We start from the raw sequence: 17,744 nt of genomic DNA, 5'->3' as shown, positions 1-17,744 counted from the left end.
CCATACACTTCCCGTCGTCACTCTCCATACATTTCTAGTCAACATATTCCATACATTTCACTTCGTCACTTTCAACACACTTCCTGTCGTCACTCTACATACCTTTCCCGATGTCACTCTCCATGCATTTTCTGTCGTACGTCTCCATACCTTTAATCATCTTCGCTGTCCATACATTTGCCGCCGTCACTCCCAATACAATACACTTCATCACCTTCAATTATACTGTTTTTTGCGATATCGGCATGCATGTACGTTGGGATTTTAACTGGCCGGGTCAGGGTTGATTTGGCTCCCTAACACAGACATTTTGTCTTACCGAGCTTGCGGCATAGGTAAGTTTCGTCGGAAAAGCGGATAACTATACTTTAACGTACAACTATACTCTTTTTTTATCAAACATCGGCATGCGAGTATGTTGCTCAAATATGGATTTATTTTGCTGTGTGATGTGCCTAGAACTCTTTAATGGCCAGGCAATGTCGGCATGATGTGATAATGTGTGTGTTTGATTGCGTCTAAATGCAGCCTTGGGTGAAGGTGAAACGCGGTTACATTTGTTTTAATTATACAATGTATAAGTAAATGGACCCTATTTGCACATTCATTGGGCAATTTTTCATACTCATGTAACCATCGAGTGTATGTTGCTTGTTTACATGTAATTGCCCGGTAAAGACCACTCTTATACATTTTTTTTTAAAATTTGGTGAGGTATATAAATAAACAATTCATGTTTCCCGAAAAATTCTAATATTCAATTTGAAAGAAAACATAAAATGTAATCATGTCTTCAGTTCGACCAAAAGGAAAAGTGTACGCACTGTAAACGTCATTATTCTTCTTATTGTACGTTATTCTTTTTATTTTTCAATGACCGGCGCGGAACAAAATAACTGCCAATAGGAATTGATTATTGCTTGTAACATATATAGATATCAGTGTGAAAACGTGCACCTTGCAATGGGTAAATCTCTGAGGCATTTCTTTGCAACTTTATTTCAATTTATCAATTTTACCGCAACCTTTGTTTAAGGCATTTACTCAAAAACTGCTTGAAGCAATTCATTGAAACTGTTTGTGGTGAACAAGGATAGAGATGTTTTGTTTTCATTAAGTAAATACTAAGACTTACAAAGCGCGATACAATTAAGCTCTTGAAAGCTTTATTCATTATTCAAAAAACATTATCAATATGAGTGTTTTGTAGGCAAGAACGGATTAGTCTGATTTAAATCTATTCAAAAATTAATTCCTTTCATTGAGCGAAATTTCTGACCAGCCTTTTGATTATCCAAAATTAACTTAACTTTTAAAAAGTTTGCTGGCTTATGTAAACAATTAATTGCACCTTTGATTGACGGATATTCCTCCGCCCGCCTCTTGTAAACTGTAAATGATAGGACATATATAAGTGAATTGACAGCCATGTAATGTTACAAAGCTGGTATTTATTCAAGGTTAATGTTAAAGTCTTGTTTAATTGGAATGATACACACATAAACTATAAACAATAAAGAGCCTGAAAAACGTAATGTGTTTAATGGATGAATATTAATCATTGAAGGAGTACGAATGTAAATATATGCCTATCAATTTCCGTTCTCCTATCCATCTGTGAAAATACATCAATATCACTGAATATGTCAACATTAAACATACGATATTAAATATCTAGGTATCCAAGACATACCTGGCGTTATTTCAACAGAGGTTCAAGAGAATCACTTATTAAAGAGAGAAGTTCGTCCAGTCAAAATACCAAAGACTTGTCAGATCAAATTGAAACATGTATTATACATAATTTGACATAAATTGAATTTAAAATACAACCATTCAGTTTGAAACTTTATTCGAGTGACACGTCCGGCAGCTGACAGCGAAAATTTCGGTACTCTTGGGGGGGGGGGGGGGGGGGGGGGGGTTCGGAAACCGTTTTTTCCAATGCAAATTGTTGAACAATTGCAATTGGAACGAATAGTTTTAAGTGAAACTGCGGATATCCCACCAGTTTTGCACGAACATCCAGATATTGAATTGTGAACGCGTTAATTTATTTCAAAGCTTAATGTAAAACTTTATTTCCCAACGATAACTCTAAACTTGTATCAAGTAAATTATGGTTAAAAAGTGTTAGGCCTTAAGTCGGGAAACACCTTTCTATTCGGGGTACAATTTCTAAGCGCGGCAATGGACAGATTGAACATTTCATTGCCAAATAAATCACTATATTATAACTGATTTGACTGAAACGCCATTTTGTTAGGAGGGCGACAGTGGTGCGATCATGTGTGCAGAAAACCACAGGGGGGCTATATTTACGTAGTAGCTATGATAATGGGCATGCTTCAAACAGAGAAACGCCTTCACAGTATTTGGCATTGAAAGGAGGGCATGAAATATTTTGCGAAGTGTATAAAGTTAGAGTGTTCTATCATCGGCGGATCGACAATCTAATCTCCATGTTGCTTTTTTGAGGATATTTGGCTTTGTATCGCTATTTTTGGACAAGTGCCTCGCACCTACCTCTTATCGCACCTTTATAATAATTTACGAAAGTTATGAGTAAAGGGACGTTAAGGGTTTATGCACCTTTTCATTTTCGATATCTTTGCGAAGATTACGTCTTCAGCAATGCCTTATTAACTGGTTTAAAATATATTATGTTTCTTAGCGAGGGGTATTTGACTGTGATCATATGAATGACGGTGCAACACACGTCATTGATTGCGTTTACCATACATACTCTTAATTCATCTAGATTGTAGACATTTGATTGATGTCGGCGTATAATTTAACGAAAGCTGTAACGACACAAGCATCCATTCACAACTCGATGTTGCCGCGGATATTGCCTGGAGGGTCGACAGAAGTCATGGTCTGTCGTTAAGGTCTACAACAGTCATGAAACAAAGACGAGTATAAAATCCGGATGAGGCAATATATTTGAGAGATAATTTCGATTTGCTTTGTGTAACACTATTGTCACGATAGTGTTAATACAATTTATAAGATTGGGAAATATACTCTTGAGTCATTGTGTTGATATGAGAATAAATGTTCCTGACAATCCAATCATCCTTTCAGTTATGCCTATGATAACGCCTATGATTAAATTACACATAATTCATACTTGGCCTTAAATAGCCTATGCATTGATAGCGTGGTTGTTGTTCAAGTCAAATAGTAAATCCTGCATTGGATTACAAGCGTGGTGTGTCCTGATTTACGAAAGCAATACTCATTCAAATTAAAACACAATTATACAAGGTCAACAATGACCCAAAGTAAGGATTACTGTGAACGGTTAAATGTAATGAAAAGCTTTATTGTATATACGAGTCCTTAAATGTCAAACAATAGTGCTGCGGCATAGGTACTCACTTATGTACGCTTAATTGACAACTTCCAAAGTCAACAACTGTTTAAACATAAGTCAGTAACGGCCTTGGGCGTTACCTAGCATACTGCGAATTTCTGCGGCATAGGTACTCACTTATGTACGCTTTATTGACACCTTCCAAAGTCAACAACTGTTTAAACATAAGTCAGTAACGGCCTTGGTCTTTACCTAGCATACTGCGAATTTCTGCGGCATAGGTACTCACTTATGTACGCTTTATTGACACCTTCCAAAGTCAACAACTGTTTAAACATAAGTCAGTTACGGCCTTGGTCGTTACTAAGCATACTGCAAATTTCTACACTAAGTCTAAATAGCTGATATGAAAGAGCCACTGCAAATTTTAAAAGTCTACATGAATACAAGACTTAAATCGGGATCTCGGGGCATCCAGTCCTTAACATTTCTTTCAAATTGGACTTTAAAATTGTAAATTTAAATACATGTTATTTTCTTTTATGCTTTTCGATGAGATATGAAGTTTTAAGAACAGTGAATATATAAATTTGATATTTTTAATGTAAAATAAGGAGTGAAAGTATTAACTTTAAGAACTACTTTTAAAATATTGTGTAGTGAATATTAACGTTATTATATAAGCATTGTTTCGTTTGAATAGCTGTTTCAATAGATATAAACAAATGGAAAACTTGTCAATGGTCAGATACTTTCACTATTCTCATTATTGAAACTATGATATAATTTTTGATAATGAGATAAACGCACATACTTGAATGCCTATAAAGTTGTGTTTATTATGGGGACATTGAACGGTATATAAATTATAACAATGATGATGACAATTCTAATCAGGTGACCAATGATGTTATATTCAATGTTTCTTATATTTTGTTGTTCAAACTTTGCACCTGATACGAAATACACCAGGCTTCAACTTTTTTATTCTGGTTTATTGAGTTGAATAAAAGTCAGGTAAATAGGCACTTGATGACAGTTCAAGGGAAGTTACTAAAATCGATCGCATAATGGCGTAGAGTTAGTGTTGTCGAACTTTATGCGTGCTGAGCAACACTGTTAAATTTCATATACTTTCAAAATATAGATACAATGCGTATAATTTGCTTAATCGAATGAGTTTGTTAATGTTATTTAAAGTAGAAATATTACTCAAGCAAACTATATTACTTTGACAAATACCCTTATTATATTGGAAATCATCTGAAAAATATTTTAAATTTCATTTTTTGAAAAATGAAATAAAATGTTCCTACACTTTTATCATGAAAAGTTCAATGTAGGTTTTTATTAAAGACGTTTGTTTTCCACGAGTATCTACATTTCCTTTTCCCTAATAATAATATAGATAAGATCGGACAACAATTATTTAACGTTGGATTGCGCTCTATTCAGTAATTTCCCTTTAATGGCTAAATAGTTCATATTAAATGACTCGTTCAATCTGCCACTAGCTTGTATTCCGGGATTTTAATCTGACGATTCAATCTAAATTATATAACAATCGCTTTAAGCTTTTGAAGTCTGTTGTAGTCATACAAATTGCTATCAAATGCTAATGTAAACTAAATTAATATAGATTGAAGATAAAACCATGCAAATTTTAGGTCTTGATATACAGTCTGAGTGACGTCGGGGAATGTGTGGAGAGTGTCGACGGGGAATGTGTGGAGAGTTAAGACGGGAAATGTATGGAGAGTTACGACGGGGAATGAATGGAGAGTGACGTCGTGGAATGTATGGAGAGTGACGTCGGTGAATGTGTGGAGAGTGACGATGTGGAATGTATGGAGAGTTGCGACGGGGAATGTATGGAGAGTGACGTCGTGGAATGTGTGGATAGTTATGTCGGGCAATGTGTGGAGAGTAACAACGTTGAATGTGTGAAGAGTGACGATGTGGAATGTGTAAAGAGTAACAATGGGGAATGTGTGCAGAGTTACGACGGCGAATGTGTGAAGAGTGACGTCGGGAAATGTGTATAGAGTGAAGATATCGAATTTGTGGAGAGTAACGACGGGGAAGGTATGAAGAGTGACGACGTGAAATGTGTATAGAATGACAATGTGAAATGTGTGGAGAATGACGACGGGGAATGTATTAAGAGTGACGACGTGAAATTTGTATAGAGTGACAATGTGAAATGTGTGGAGTGTGACGACGTGGAATGTGTGGAGAGTGACGACGTTAAATGTGTATAGAGCGACAATGTGGAATGTGTGGAGTGTGACGACGTGGAATGTGTGGAGTGTGACGACGTGAAATGTGTATAGAGTGACAATGTGGAATGTGTGGAGAATGTCGACTGGGAATGTATGATGAGTGACGACGTCATGTTTCGCTGAAAAGGTGCGCAATTCTTTTTTTCTTGAAAAAACTGCTCGTTTAATTTTTGATTTTTTTTAAAAAGATGTATTCAATGTTTTATAACAAATCGCCTCATATCAAGAGAACGGTACCTTACCGACTTCTTTTTTGCGCGGTATCAAATAACAAATCTAACCCCTATACCTGTTTCTTTTTTCAATACGTATTGCATTAAAATGTTAAGCATGACGTTAATCGAACTATTCTCGAAATCTTAGAGTGTTCAAGAAAATGGGGTTATTAAAACTGTTTTTGTTTCGGGAGGTTGTATTCGACCCGAGAGAATATTTTGCAGATTTGGGTTTCATAAGACGCACGCTCTATATTTATATCTATATTTTAAAAGGATAAAAAAACCCTTATAGTATATACAGTACGGGTAAGATCACCTAAAAGCGGTGTTTTCATAATAAATGTCATTTTAACGACCTACTTTTTTTGTTTTATGACGTCATTTGAACACTGCGCAACGATACTTGTCATGACGTGACGTCACAAGAGTGGAATAAAACTGTTTATACATACATAACGATTAACCACCTTTTAAACTAATATAAACAATGAAATATCTCTAAATTGTATATAACATTCAGTAGTCCAAGTATCAACACTATTCTGAGGTACACGAAAATGGCCCTATTTTCAATATTCATTAAACATCACGATCGACCGATCGGACATTTAAGAAATGCATATGCATTTTTAGACGCACTACGGTTTATCATACATTGTTTGGATAATATTTGAATTAAATACAGGTTGTATTAAAATAAACAGATGCTTTTGGTACCTTGTCTGTTTAAAGGTATTTCGTAACATCTCTCTGACAAAGTGCACACGTAATCATGAAAAGCAAGCACAGTTACTCCTTAAAAGTGTAATGATCACAATTACAAGTATGCAACTGAATAAAATTCGCACATGAAAACTATATAATAAAATGTCAAAATTATACATACTTGGCAAAAAATCGTCATGCGACATTGCGTTTAAATATCTATTTTTCAAAAGTAGACATCCTATCCTAACTTGCATGTGAATTACTTTTTTTATTTGACAAAACCAAAATTTCTCAAATCTGTTTTATTTCACGATGAGATTTACATCCAGTATACAATGTGATTGAAGAACAAAATGGCTGTTATGGCAATGATAGTCCAGGTTGCTGATGTCGAGACGGCTGCATTGCAAAGGCTGGCGTTACACAAGCACAACTCCTCGAATGACATGGCGGTGGAAGCTTGTAGGCAAGAATCACCGTCAGTCCTCTGGGATGCAATACCTCGCGATTCCTTCAAGTACAAAAAGTTATTTACCAGACCACATAAATGGTAAAGGCTTTGGAAATACAAACAGGAAGTGAGCTTAACGTTGATGTTAATATCAACACGTAAGCGTTACATCAGTGTTAATAATCAACGAGAGTTTTGAACTACCGGGCCATAGTATAGTAAAAAAGATCATGGGACCGACATACTTTCCCCATCGAGTATAAATTTCGTGCAAAACCCGGTACAATCCGTGGTGTTCACTCCCTTTGAGCTAAATGTTTTCGGAGGGATTTATAGGTTCAAGGCCGTCCACTTTGTAGTTATCAAGTGATTGATTTAGGCTCAGTAAGCTATCTAGCACAGAAAAACAATGCTTACTATAGCTGATCTTCCCTTTATTCTGATATCAATGTTTTGCTTAGCCCTCGACTTTGATGTCATTTTTTGCCATATTTTTTTCATTTTTCAAATTGGTGTTACGCACATGCGTAAATGCGTAACGCTGGCTACGCCCCTGATTATCATTTAATTATACCCTGTATAAATATTTAGCAGTATACGCCTTCAGTAACATGTAATTTACCATGTATAAAGGTTGATAAGTATTCTTTTACTACCAGTATTTCAACCCTGTCAAAAGGTTTATAAGTCTTGCTTCATTGCCATTTATTTCTACCCTGTATAAATATTGATAAATGGCCACCTCCAGTATCTTTAAATTCTACTTTGGTTAGAGATTTATATGTATCCGCCTTCAAAATCATTTTTCTACCTTCAAGTAGTATAAATGATGACAAGTAATTGTTCTCATTGAAATAGTAATGGTTAAAGAAGTTTATGCATGATATATGAATAAAATTGTATTGTTTAAAATAGGTGAAATACCATGTTGATAGTAATCAATGTTTTAAATTGTTTTACCACTCTGTTTTCATTATCAAACGTCAGCACAAATACAGTTAACAAAATACTTCTGACGTTCTTTCTGAAATGTCGTGACAAAATCAAGAACGCCTTTTCAATTCATTACCAATTTAATCATTTCAAAAAGGTTTTATGCATACAGAAAATAAAAATCATGTTTTAGTTGGCTTCCGTTGGTTCTTTTGGAACTGTCATGACACAATTTCAAAATGTTTTGTTTTAATACAGATAATAAATTATTATTTTTTTCAGTTGGCTTACTAATGTTCTTCATCTCGTAAACACGGAAATTTCACAAATGAAACTTTTACTTCTGGTGCTAACTCGATGTAATATATTTGACGATTCACTGAAAAACACCAGTTATTAAAAACCGTTTTAATCGCTCTACTCACATCATTTTAAGATAAAACATATGATGAAACTTTAAGAAAAGAAGCTTAAAATAATTACCTCTGCAAGTTGTGAAAAACAAACAAATTAAGTATTAAAATTCCATGTCTATATACGATACACTAAGCTTTAAAATGAGTTACCAAATCTTTAAGACGAATAATGAGAAACGGTGTCTATTTTCAGCAAAGAGCGATTTCATTCTTTACTCAATCGAGTTTTATCAATTACCAAATCAATATAAAAAAAAAACATAAGGTCCCCACAAAAGGACAGCATAAGCATACATTATATTTAAAGCCTATAGGTAAGGCTATATGAGATATTAGGTGTAAATTATTTCAACAAGAAGGTGTTTCATAAGTCTTATTTTCTACTATAAACTGAATAAAACAATTTGGGTTATATTTTATGTTTTTTGTTACTTGTAATCAGCAGCATTTCTAACAAAATATCCCGAAACACTAAAAGAGAGTGCCCCTACTTTTTGGTTCGGACGACATTTTCCAAGGCTTTGATTCCTTTAGAACATTATCATTGCGCTTGATGTGAGAAATGTTACCATTGGTATAATATACGAAAAATGCAATTATCAGACAGTAATAAATGTTAAGCAAGGCATCCCATTCAGGGCCAATAATAAAGCCACTATGATCTTAATTGGTACATCAGGTGAACAATACTACATGATATATGCTATATGATTTTAACATTGCATGACTTAGAGGTACAGTTTTATAATATACTTGTTTCCATTTCTAATGTAATTTCCGAGTTTGACTTATTAAGTGAAATTCGCAAATCATAAGTAAATAGAAATTTGTTTAAATATATTAATATAAAAGTGGTAAAACGAATCTTATCAATTGAACCAGTTGTCATGCTACTAATTCAGTGGAATTCGCAAACCATAACTAGTTAACCAGTTACTGATAGAAACCAAACGTGCACTTATAGCTCAATGGTAACATGCATCTTATTACGTTAACCCGTTTTAATGTTAATAATTAAATGGAATTCGCAAACCATTACTAGTTAACCTTGTTAATGCCAGAATCTGGAATGCATTAATAGCTAAGTGGTATCACGAATCGTATTACGTTAACCAGTTAGTATGTTACATCTTAACACAATGTTATAATAAAGAAACCGTTAAAAACTTTCCCAAAATCACATTTTAAAAATTTGGTACCTATGGCATTTCGTAGCATTGATTTTGTACGGATGTTAGACATCACATTGAAACCATTTTTTAATAAAACGACTGGGAGACCTTAACGTTCGTAAACACGCTACTGAAGCACACAGCAACGGTTACAACTAAAAACTTAAATACAACATGCGTTCTAAAACACATCTACTACTTAAGTGTTCGTGCACAGCGTTCAAACGTTGAAAACGTGTTTGATTCGAGAAGTGCAGGTACTCTATATTCAAATTAAATAGCTGTGATGCTTCCAATTGTGAATTGAAATATTTCAACTAGAATTATGAATCAGCTTTTGTATTAAGGTAAATATGTCAAGGAATACAACCACGGCCTGAGAGCTTAACTTTTTATTATAATCTAGATTTGTATAGCGCTTTATTCATATTTAGAATAACCATTCAAATATGCTGTTTTGGCAGAAAAACGTATTGATATGATTAAGTAGACTGTGCTGAAATCGTTTTCTATTGACAAGGTTATCTTTTATGTACTTGGCAGAAAATTGCTTTTATGTTTAGTCCGTAACGACCGTACGTTGGTCACCTTAAATTCAAACTTCTTGATATACAATAAACAAAATCATATTCAACAGTATACAAAACATACCAGGGAACTACAATATGTTATTTAATATTCAAGTATTTTTATATACTATGACCCCAAGTTCGAGAAAACAAATTCAATCTACGTACCATAGCACGGATCAACCATTATGGAAAAACTATTATATGTTATAATGAACATTCGTAATACCAATTAATCGTATGAATATTTGAAATCATTCGAAATCAGTTTATTTAGAAGATTTAAAATAATAAAATATAATGAGTGAATATTATGAAATAAGAGTTTGTTGACAGATCATAAAATAGTTTGTAGCGTATAGTTGTATAAATTAAGTACCCGGCATTGCGTTGGCACTCAATTGATGCATACATAAATCTCTCAGTCTGTATGTTTGCCATCCGTTCGTTTTGACCCTACGATGTTGAATAATGACGGAAGAACGTCCAGGCCGTATAAACCAGCTCGGTTAAAACAAGCCCCACAAAAATCCAAAAATCTGTCTAGCACAATAAGAATGTGAATAGCGCATGAATAGTGTGTTCCAATGTGAAAGGTCAAGGCCATAATATATGGTCAATGTTCAACACAACTTAGGACCTCAGCAATGATATTTTATCTGATCACGAAATTTCAATCAATGTTGACGGCGGTCTTATGATTGATCTTTATGTGAGCAAATATTATTGGATAGTTACACCCCTAACAAACGAACTTCTTGCCCTTAGTCCCTATTTCATGGCTGGAGCATATCTTGAAACTCCCAGATGGTTTCTTTTTATGGAACAAAAAGCACATTGTTATAAAGTGCAGTGCATTAAAATCATAACTGCATCGATAAACATCCTTAATCTAATTCAGCAAATTAATGAGAAATTGCCCTTTGTTGTGGTTTTTGGTCTGACAATAAGTTGAAAATTACTTGATGGAATGCATTAAAACTTCATACAATGGTAAAGCACAAGAAGAGGAAGTGCAGTGAGCATGAACCATATTGTTTTAACCAACTACAGTGAAATTAACATGTGTTACTTTTTTTGCGGAGAATACCTTGTAAAATACTGGAGAAAATTCATTAAACTCACTAAGGCACAAAAAGAGGAAGTGAAGGGAATAAGTGAAGGGAATAAGAATAAGTTTTTTTAACTGCAGCTGTTCCGTCCCCAATGCGTTAAAACAGCCTTTGTCTGATCTGAACGATACTTAAAGCTGCATTCTTAATCCCAAATAAGATTCACGCAAATAAATATAATTATTTTATTATACCGCAAAGGATGAATAACTGTCAAAACAATGGTTTTTATGAAGGATACCGGTTTATCTGATTTTCTGTCTTACAAATGCTTTTATCACATTTATTTAATTTCATTGTGTTAAATTTAACGTTTAAACAAGTTTCAGTTAAACACAGTGTTTGTCGGCATGACTCAAGTTAGATAACGCGTATTTTACGTCGGAATTGCCTCTATTGGAGTTATTCTCCTTGAATAATCATTACAGTTCTTATTATGTGTCTATGTACCATCAGCTTGTATAAAGGTATTTGACTCTGAAGATTTCATCATTTTGTTAAATAAATCATCAATTTGAATGTTTGTTTTATGTGCAATATACAAGTTGGTATCAGTTGAAAGGGTAAAATAAATTTAAAAAAAAAAATGTTAATTAGTATCACCCACTGATAACAGAGTAATTGTTTAATGACACACGTTGTTTGTAACATTATGGATTCGTTATACGCCATTAATAAATCCTACGTCCACATTATGATTGTAAAGGAAGAGCTGTCCTATTATGTTACAAATTACCCCGAATAAGCTTTGTCGGATGACTAGCTAAAAGTGTATGACATAGAGGTTGAATAAAGGGTTTGATAAAAATCCAATTTATCTTTACAAACGCCTCAAGGTGGTTGATTGAATTATCGTTATTGTCATGGTTTTACGTTTTGTTTGAAATTGACCTCAAAATGTGACATTTACCTTGGACGTTAGAACTCATACTATAAACGCACAGACCGATGGATCTGGATAAGTTTGTGAATTTTATTAAAAAGGTCATGGCAACATTACAATTTGACCAACTGACCTTCAATCGTTAGGGATCAAATGCTGGTCATGGCAAACCTGCCTTACAAGTGTGAGGCTCCTGGCCAAAGCGTTTGTCCCTTTTGATACCTTTTGATCAAAGGAAATCCGTCTTATAGCTTAAGGTAACAATGACCATGAGCGTTTTCCAACCTGTCTACCAAGGTGGATGTTTGTGATCCCAGACGTTCTTAAGTTATTGATTGGAAACCCTGGACGGCCTGAATATCACATTCCGCCCTTCGGATGAATCACCACTCAATAGTTCACCAGAAACGGACATGAAAAGCCTGTCAAAATGAAATAGCTAATGCGTTCAATATTGAGCTTCAATGCGTAAACGTTTGAATCATATTGAAAATGAGAAGGTCCTACATCGCTCACATATTGTAAGTCTCATGCAAAAACTATTTTACCCGGTTGGTGAGCGATGTGGAGTTTAAATATAAACATCATTGGAAACGTTTAGTGCTTGGTTGAGGTAAGGCATTTGGCAGCAGTTCTCAGAAAACCCGAAATTGGAAATAACTATTAATTGACTCCTGAGAATGACAAGACATATGTGTCGTACATCGTTAGTGTATAATTATTTTAATTTTGTCAATCATCGTTGAGTATTTAAAATATACGTAAATGCTATCAATCGGTTCTCATCCTGAATCGAAAAAAATGCCACCCGCTTTGGATGAGCTCCCACAGTACGACAGTTAACTAATATTAGTTATATAATATTATTCGCTGGGCTATTGAGTGAGACATATCTTGTTGTGTATCCTTAAATACTCCAGTGACAAATCATGCCCTGCATTTTTGTAATCATAGTGCAAAATATCGTACTCGATAATGCGTGTACGAGAGACAATATTCCGTCCAATATTAAACCGATTCTGCAACAATTGTAAAAAGAAACAATTTAGAAACGCCAAAAAATCGTTTCTTGTTAAAAACCAGTCATGGTATTAAAGTGTGAGAAAACATTATCTTGATTTGATCTTTTATGTACTTTTGTTCAATTTTTAACCGTTTCGACTAAAACTGACTAGCATGTTGTCACCAAGCTACAAACACTAAAGGTTTTGTTAAATTAATTGGACAAAATAGTATCGTCTTTGTCAAAAAAAGCTGATGGCATATATAGACATATAGTAGTAACACAATGACAGGTAAAGGTAAATAACTGGATCAAAGTTAATACTCGACGTAATCTTAGCATTGTCCAACATTACCTCCTGAGATTTACTATGCAGTAAAATTGATCAAACAATAATAGTTGACATATGCATTGTGTTTGTAAAAACATTAAGGTACGAAAGTAAACAAAGTATTGGACATAAATATATTATGAGTCGGGTCGGGCTGGAAACAATTACGCTTCTGAATACGCTTCCGTTACGCTTCTAAAACACTTTCGGATGATTGAGAACTTTCGAAAAAATCCTAATATTCATGTTGTTTTTTTTAAAAACGTTTACGACATGTCGTCATGTGATTCCACATCATTATGTTCAAACATTAATAAAGATAGTTGTGATGGTGAACTAGTGTCCGCCGCTCACCTTAAAGGTTTATGGGTTCAATCCACCTCTCAGAAGGGATCTAGTACTGGTATCTGTCCAAGAAAAGTGTACGAGCAGTATTAAAACAATCTTTCAGCTCTCTGCACAATCAGGCTATACAAATAGTCTAAACGAGTAATTGGATAGGGCAGAACTTGTTCGGGTGGAAGTAACATCGATACTTGCACTCGGTCGTTGACGATATGTTAAAGTTGATAATATTACTTCTTTTTATATTTGCCTTTTTTGCCGCGTAAAGCAAATAGGGTTTTATTGACTCGAGTGGATTTTTTGCATATTCGGATTTCACAAGGCTCAAGCTCTCTATATATATCTATATTTAAGGATATCAAACCCTTTTATTATATACAAATGTCATTTTAACGGTGTACTATTTTGTTTTATGACGTCATTTTAACACTGCGCAACGATACTTGTCATGACGTGACGTCACAAGAGTGGAATAAAAGTGTTTGTATATACATAACGATTAACCACCTTTTAGACTAACGAAAACAATGAAATATTTCTAAATTGTATATTACATTTAGTAATCCAAGTATCAATACTATTCTGAGGTACACGAAAAGGGTTCTATTTTCAATATTCATAAAACATCACGAATGACCAATCGGACATTTAAGAAATGCATATGTTTATTTTAGACGCACTACGGTTTATCATACATTGTTAAATAATATTTGAATTAAATGCAGGTTGCATAAAAATAAACAGATGCTTTAGGTACCTTGTCTGTTTAATAATATTTCGTAACATCTCTCTGACAAAGTGCACACGAAAAGCAAGCACAGTTACTCATTAAAAGTGTAATGATCATCATTACAATTATGCAACTGAATAAAATTCGAACATGTAAACTAGATAATAAAATGTCAAAATTATACATACTTGGCAAAAAATCGTCATGCGACATTGCGTTTAAATATCTATATTTCAAAAGTTGCCATCGTATCCTAACTTGTATGTGAATTACTTTTTTTATTGGATACGGGCAACAAACCGACAAACCGACAATTTTTTCATAATTTCAACATAAGAACTGCATACGGAAGACGTCCTTTTACGATTAAATCATTTTCTAAAGATTCTTTGAATATCGAATTTCTTTTGAACATCATAAAGGTACAAACTATGAAATCACGTTAACGAATAGTCGTCATATGTCGATATCATAAAATACAAATAGCCCAATTGTTTTTAATTACAACGCACAAAGGAACATTTTGTGCATTTTCAATGTTAACTCCTTTGTGCTAAAGAGATAAAGATAAGTCTGTCATTAAATTGAATTACCTTTCAATTTGAAGCAGTTTGATTGGCAAAAATCTCATTTTAGTAATGCAATGAAAATATTGGATATGTTTACCTTGCCATATTTTCAAGTTATGTACCATGTTACACTGTTTTGTTAAGATTTTCACAGCAGGACAAAACTAAAATTTCTCAAATCTGTTTAGTTTCACGCTGAGATTTACATCAAGTATACAATTTGATTGAAGAACAAAATGGCTGTTATGTCAATGATAGTCCAGGTTGCTGATGTCAAGACGGCTGCATTGCAAAGGTTGGCGTTACACAAGCACAACTCCTCGAAAGACATGGCGGTGGAAGCCGTTAGGCAAGAATCACCGTCAGATACAGAGTATTCTGGGATGCAATACCTCGCGATTCCTGCAAGTACAAAAAGTTATTTACCAGACCACATAAATGGTTAAGGCTTTGGAAATACAAACAGGAAGTGAGCTTAACGTTGATGTTAACACCAACACGTAAGCGTTACATCAGTGTTAATAATCAACGATAGGTTTGAGCAACCGGGCCATAGTATAGTAAAGAAGATCATGGGACCGACATACTTTTCCCATCGAGTATAGATTTCGTGCAAAACCCTGTACAATCAATGGTTTTCACTCCCTTTGAGCTGAATGGATCCCTACAGTTCTGCGTGGTATCAGAATTGCATTGGAAACAGGTCAAGGACAGCACCTCTGACACTGAAAAAAATAAAATACACATAGTCATTGATTTAAAATTGGTATAGCTGCTTAACTTTGTTTTAAATGCGCAGTTTTTAAATTGTGACTTGTGTTGAGTCAGCACGCTTAGAGCTTGGACGCATTATGATTGACTTTACTTCCGGAATAAGTACGTCATTGAAAATTAACCGAACTTTTGCTATTGGTTAAACGTCATTTTGAAAGAGTGTTTTTTTGTGTGTGTTTTTTTTTTAAATAAAAGAGCACAACTTTATTGATTTAAATTGATTTCGTTGAAGGCAAATCTATTGGTCACATTTTTTTGTTATCATTAATACCTTGATAAGTACGCCTTTTAATTGATAAAGAGTTTAAACGGAGTAAAACTCGTTTCATGAAAGTCACAACGTTAAAGTGTAATGACCAAAACAATATTTAATCATTATACTGGGGCTCTCAAATTACCCTGGATACGCTCTAATTATAATTTATTTTTTCACTTAATGAAGGTCGCTTTCACTATCATTTGAAACTACCCTGTATGAATCTTTAAATGTATCCGCCTTCATTATCATTACGTTTTACCGTGTATAAAGGATTATAAGTCTTCCTTCATTACCATTTATTTCAACCCTGTATGCATGTTGATGAGAATCTGCTTGCATTATCAAGGGCGTAGCACGAAAGGGGGAGGGTGTTAGAGGTAAATATTCCTGTAGCCGTAAGTCGGGTTCGGGAGGGGGTGGGGGTCCCCAAGGAAACAAATGGTAAATGAAATAACATGTTGAGCACTGATGTGTATTTGGAGGGATTTATTGGTTCGAGGCCGCCAAATTTGTAGTTACCAAGTGAATATTCAGGCTCAGTAAGCTATCTTGCACAGAAAAACAATGCTTACTATAGCTGATCTTCCCTTTATTCTGATATCAATATTTAGCTAAGCCCTCGACTTTGATGTAATTTTTGGCCATGTTTTTCATTTTTCAAATTGGTGTTACGCACATGCGTGAATGCGGAACGCTGGCTACGCCCCTGATTATCATTTTATTATACCCTGTATGCATATTTAGAATTATCCGCCTTCAGTATCATGTAATTCACCATGTATAAAGGTTTATAAGTATACTTTTATTATCATTTTTTTAACCCTGTCAAAAGGTTTATAAGTCTTTCTTCATTACCATTTATTTCTACCCTGTATGAATATTGATAAATATTCACCTTCAGTATCATTAAAGTCTACTCTTTATAGAGATCTCTATGTATCCGCCTCCATAAAAAATCTACCTTCAGGTTGTTTAAATGATGGCAAGTAATTGTTCTCATTGAAATAGTAATGGTTAAAGAAGTTAATGCATGATATATGGTTTAAATTATATTGTTTAAAATAAGTGAAATACCATGTTGATAGCAATCAATGTTTTAAATTGTTTTACCACTCTGTTTTCAAAATCAAACGTCAGCACAAATACAGTTAAAAAAAATACGTCTGACGTTCTTTCTGTAATGTCGTGACAAAATCAAACACTTGGCACGCCTTTCCAATTGATTACCAATTTAATCATTTCAAAAAGGTTTCATGCATATAGAAAATAAAAATCGTGTTTTAGTTGGCTTCGATTAGTACTTTTGGAACTGTCTTGACACAATTTCAAAATGTATTTTTTAATACAGATAATAAATCATTTTTTTTCAGTTGGCTTACTAATGTTTTACATCTATTAAACACGGAAATTTCACAAATGAAACTTTTACCGTTTTAACCGCTGTACTCACATGCGTTTTAAGATAAAACATATGATGCAACTTTAAGCTTACATGCAAAGAAGCAAAAAATATAACCGAAAATAATTACCTCTGCAAGTTGTGAAAAACAAACAAATTAAGTATTTAAATTCCATGTCTTTATAAGATACACTAAGCATTAAAATGAGTTACCAAATCTTTAAGACGAATAATGAGAAACGGTGTCTATTTTCAACAAAGCGCAATTTCA

The 17,744-nt window shown here is 34.0% G+C and overlaps 1 protein-coding gene across 1 annotated transcript; it reads right to left on the bottom strand.

Annotated features, from left to right (window-relative positions):
* Positions 1 to 14,505: 14,505 nt before the first annotated feature.
* On the bottom strand, positions 14,506 to 17,744 carry LOC128221012 (uncharacterized). The gene is made up of 3 exons (XM_052929404.1): positions 17,604 to 17,744; positions 15,629 to 15,766; positions 14,506 to 15,443 (listed from the first exon to the last, which is right to left on the bottom strand). Exons 1-3 carry the CDS (start codon positions 17,671 to 17,673, stop codon positions 15,244 to 15,246), a joined length of 408 nt encoding a protein of 135 aa, XP_052785364.1. The 5' UTR covers positions 17,674 to 17,744; the 3' UTR covers positions 14,506 to 15,243.

This window comes from Mya arenaria, chromosome 16 (assembly GCF_026914265.1).
Source record: "Mya arenaria isolate MELC-2E11 chromosome 16, ASM2691426v1".
NCBI lineage: Eukaryota > Metazoa > Mollusca > Bivalvia > Myida > Myidae > Mya > Mya arenaria.
The sequence above is the reverse complement of the archived record's forward strand: the minus strand, read 5'-3'. Positions and strand labels throughout refer to the sequence as shown.

What these genes read in the sequence shown, in the direction of transcription:
- LOC128221012 (XM_052929404.1), bottom strand. Translation starts at nt 17,673, where the DNA reads ATGCTTAGTGTATCTTATAAAGACATGGAATTTAAATACTTAATTTGT. An exon ending in GTTTTTCACAACTTGCAGAG is followed by an intron (nt 15,767 to 17,603) that starts GTAATTATTTTC and finishes TATTTTTTTCAG; the next exon opens with TGTCAGAGGTGCTGTCCTTG. An exon ending in ATCTATACTCGATGGGAAAA is followed by an intron (nt 15,444 to 15,628) that starts GTATGTCGGTCC and finishes TTGTACTTGCAG; the next exon opens with GAATCGCGAGGTATTGCATC.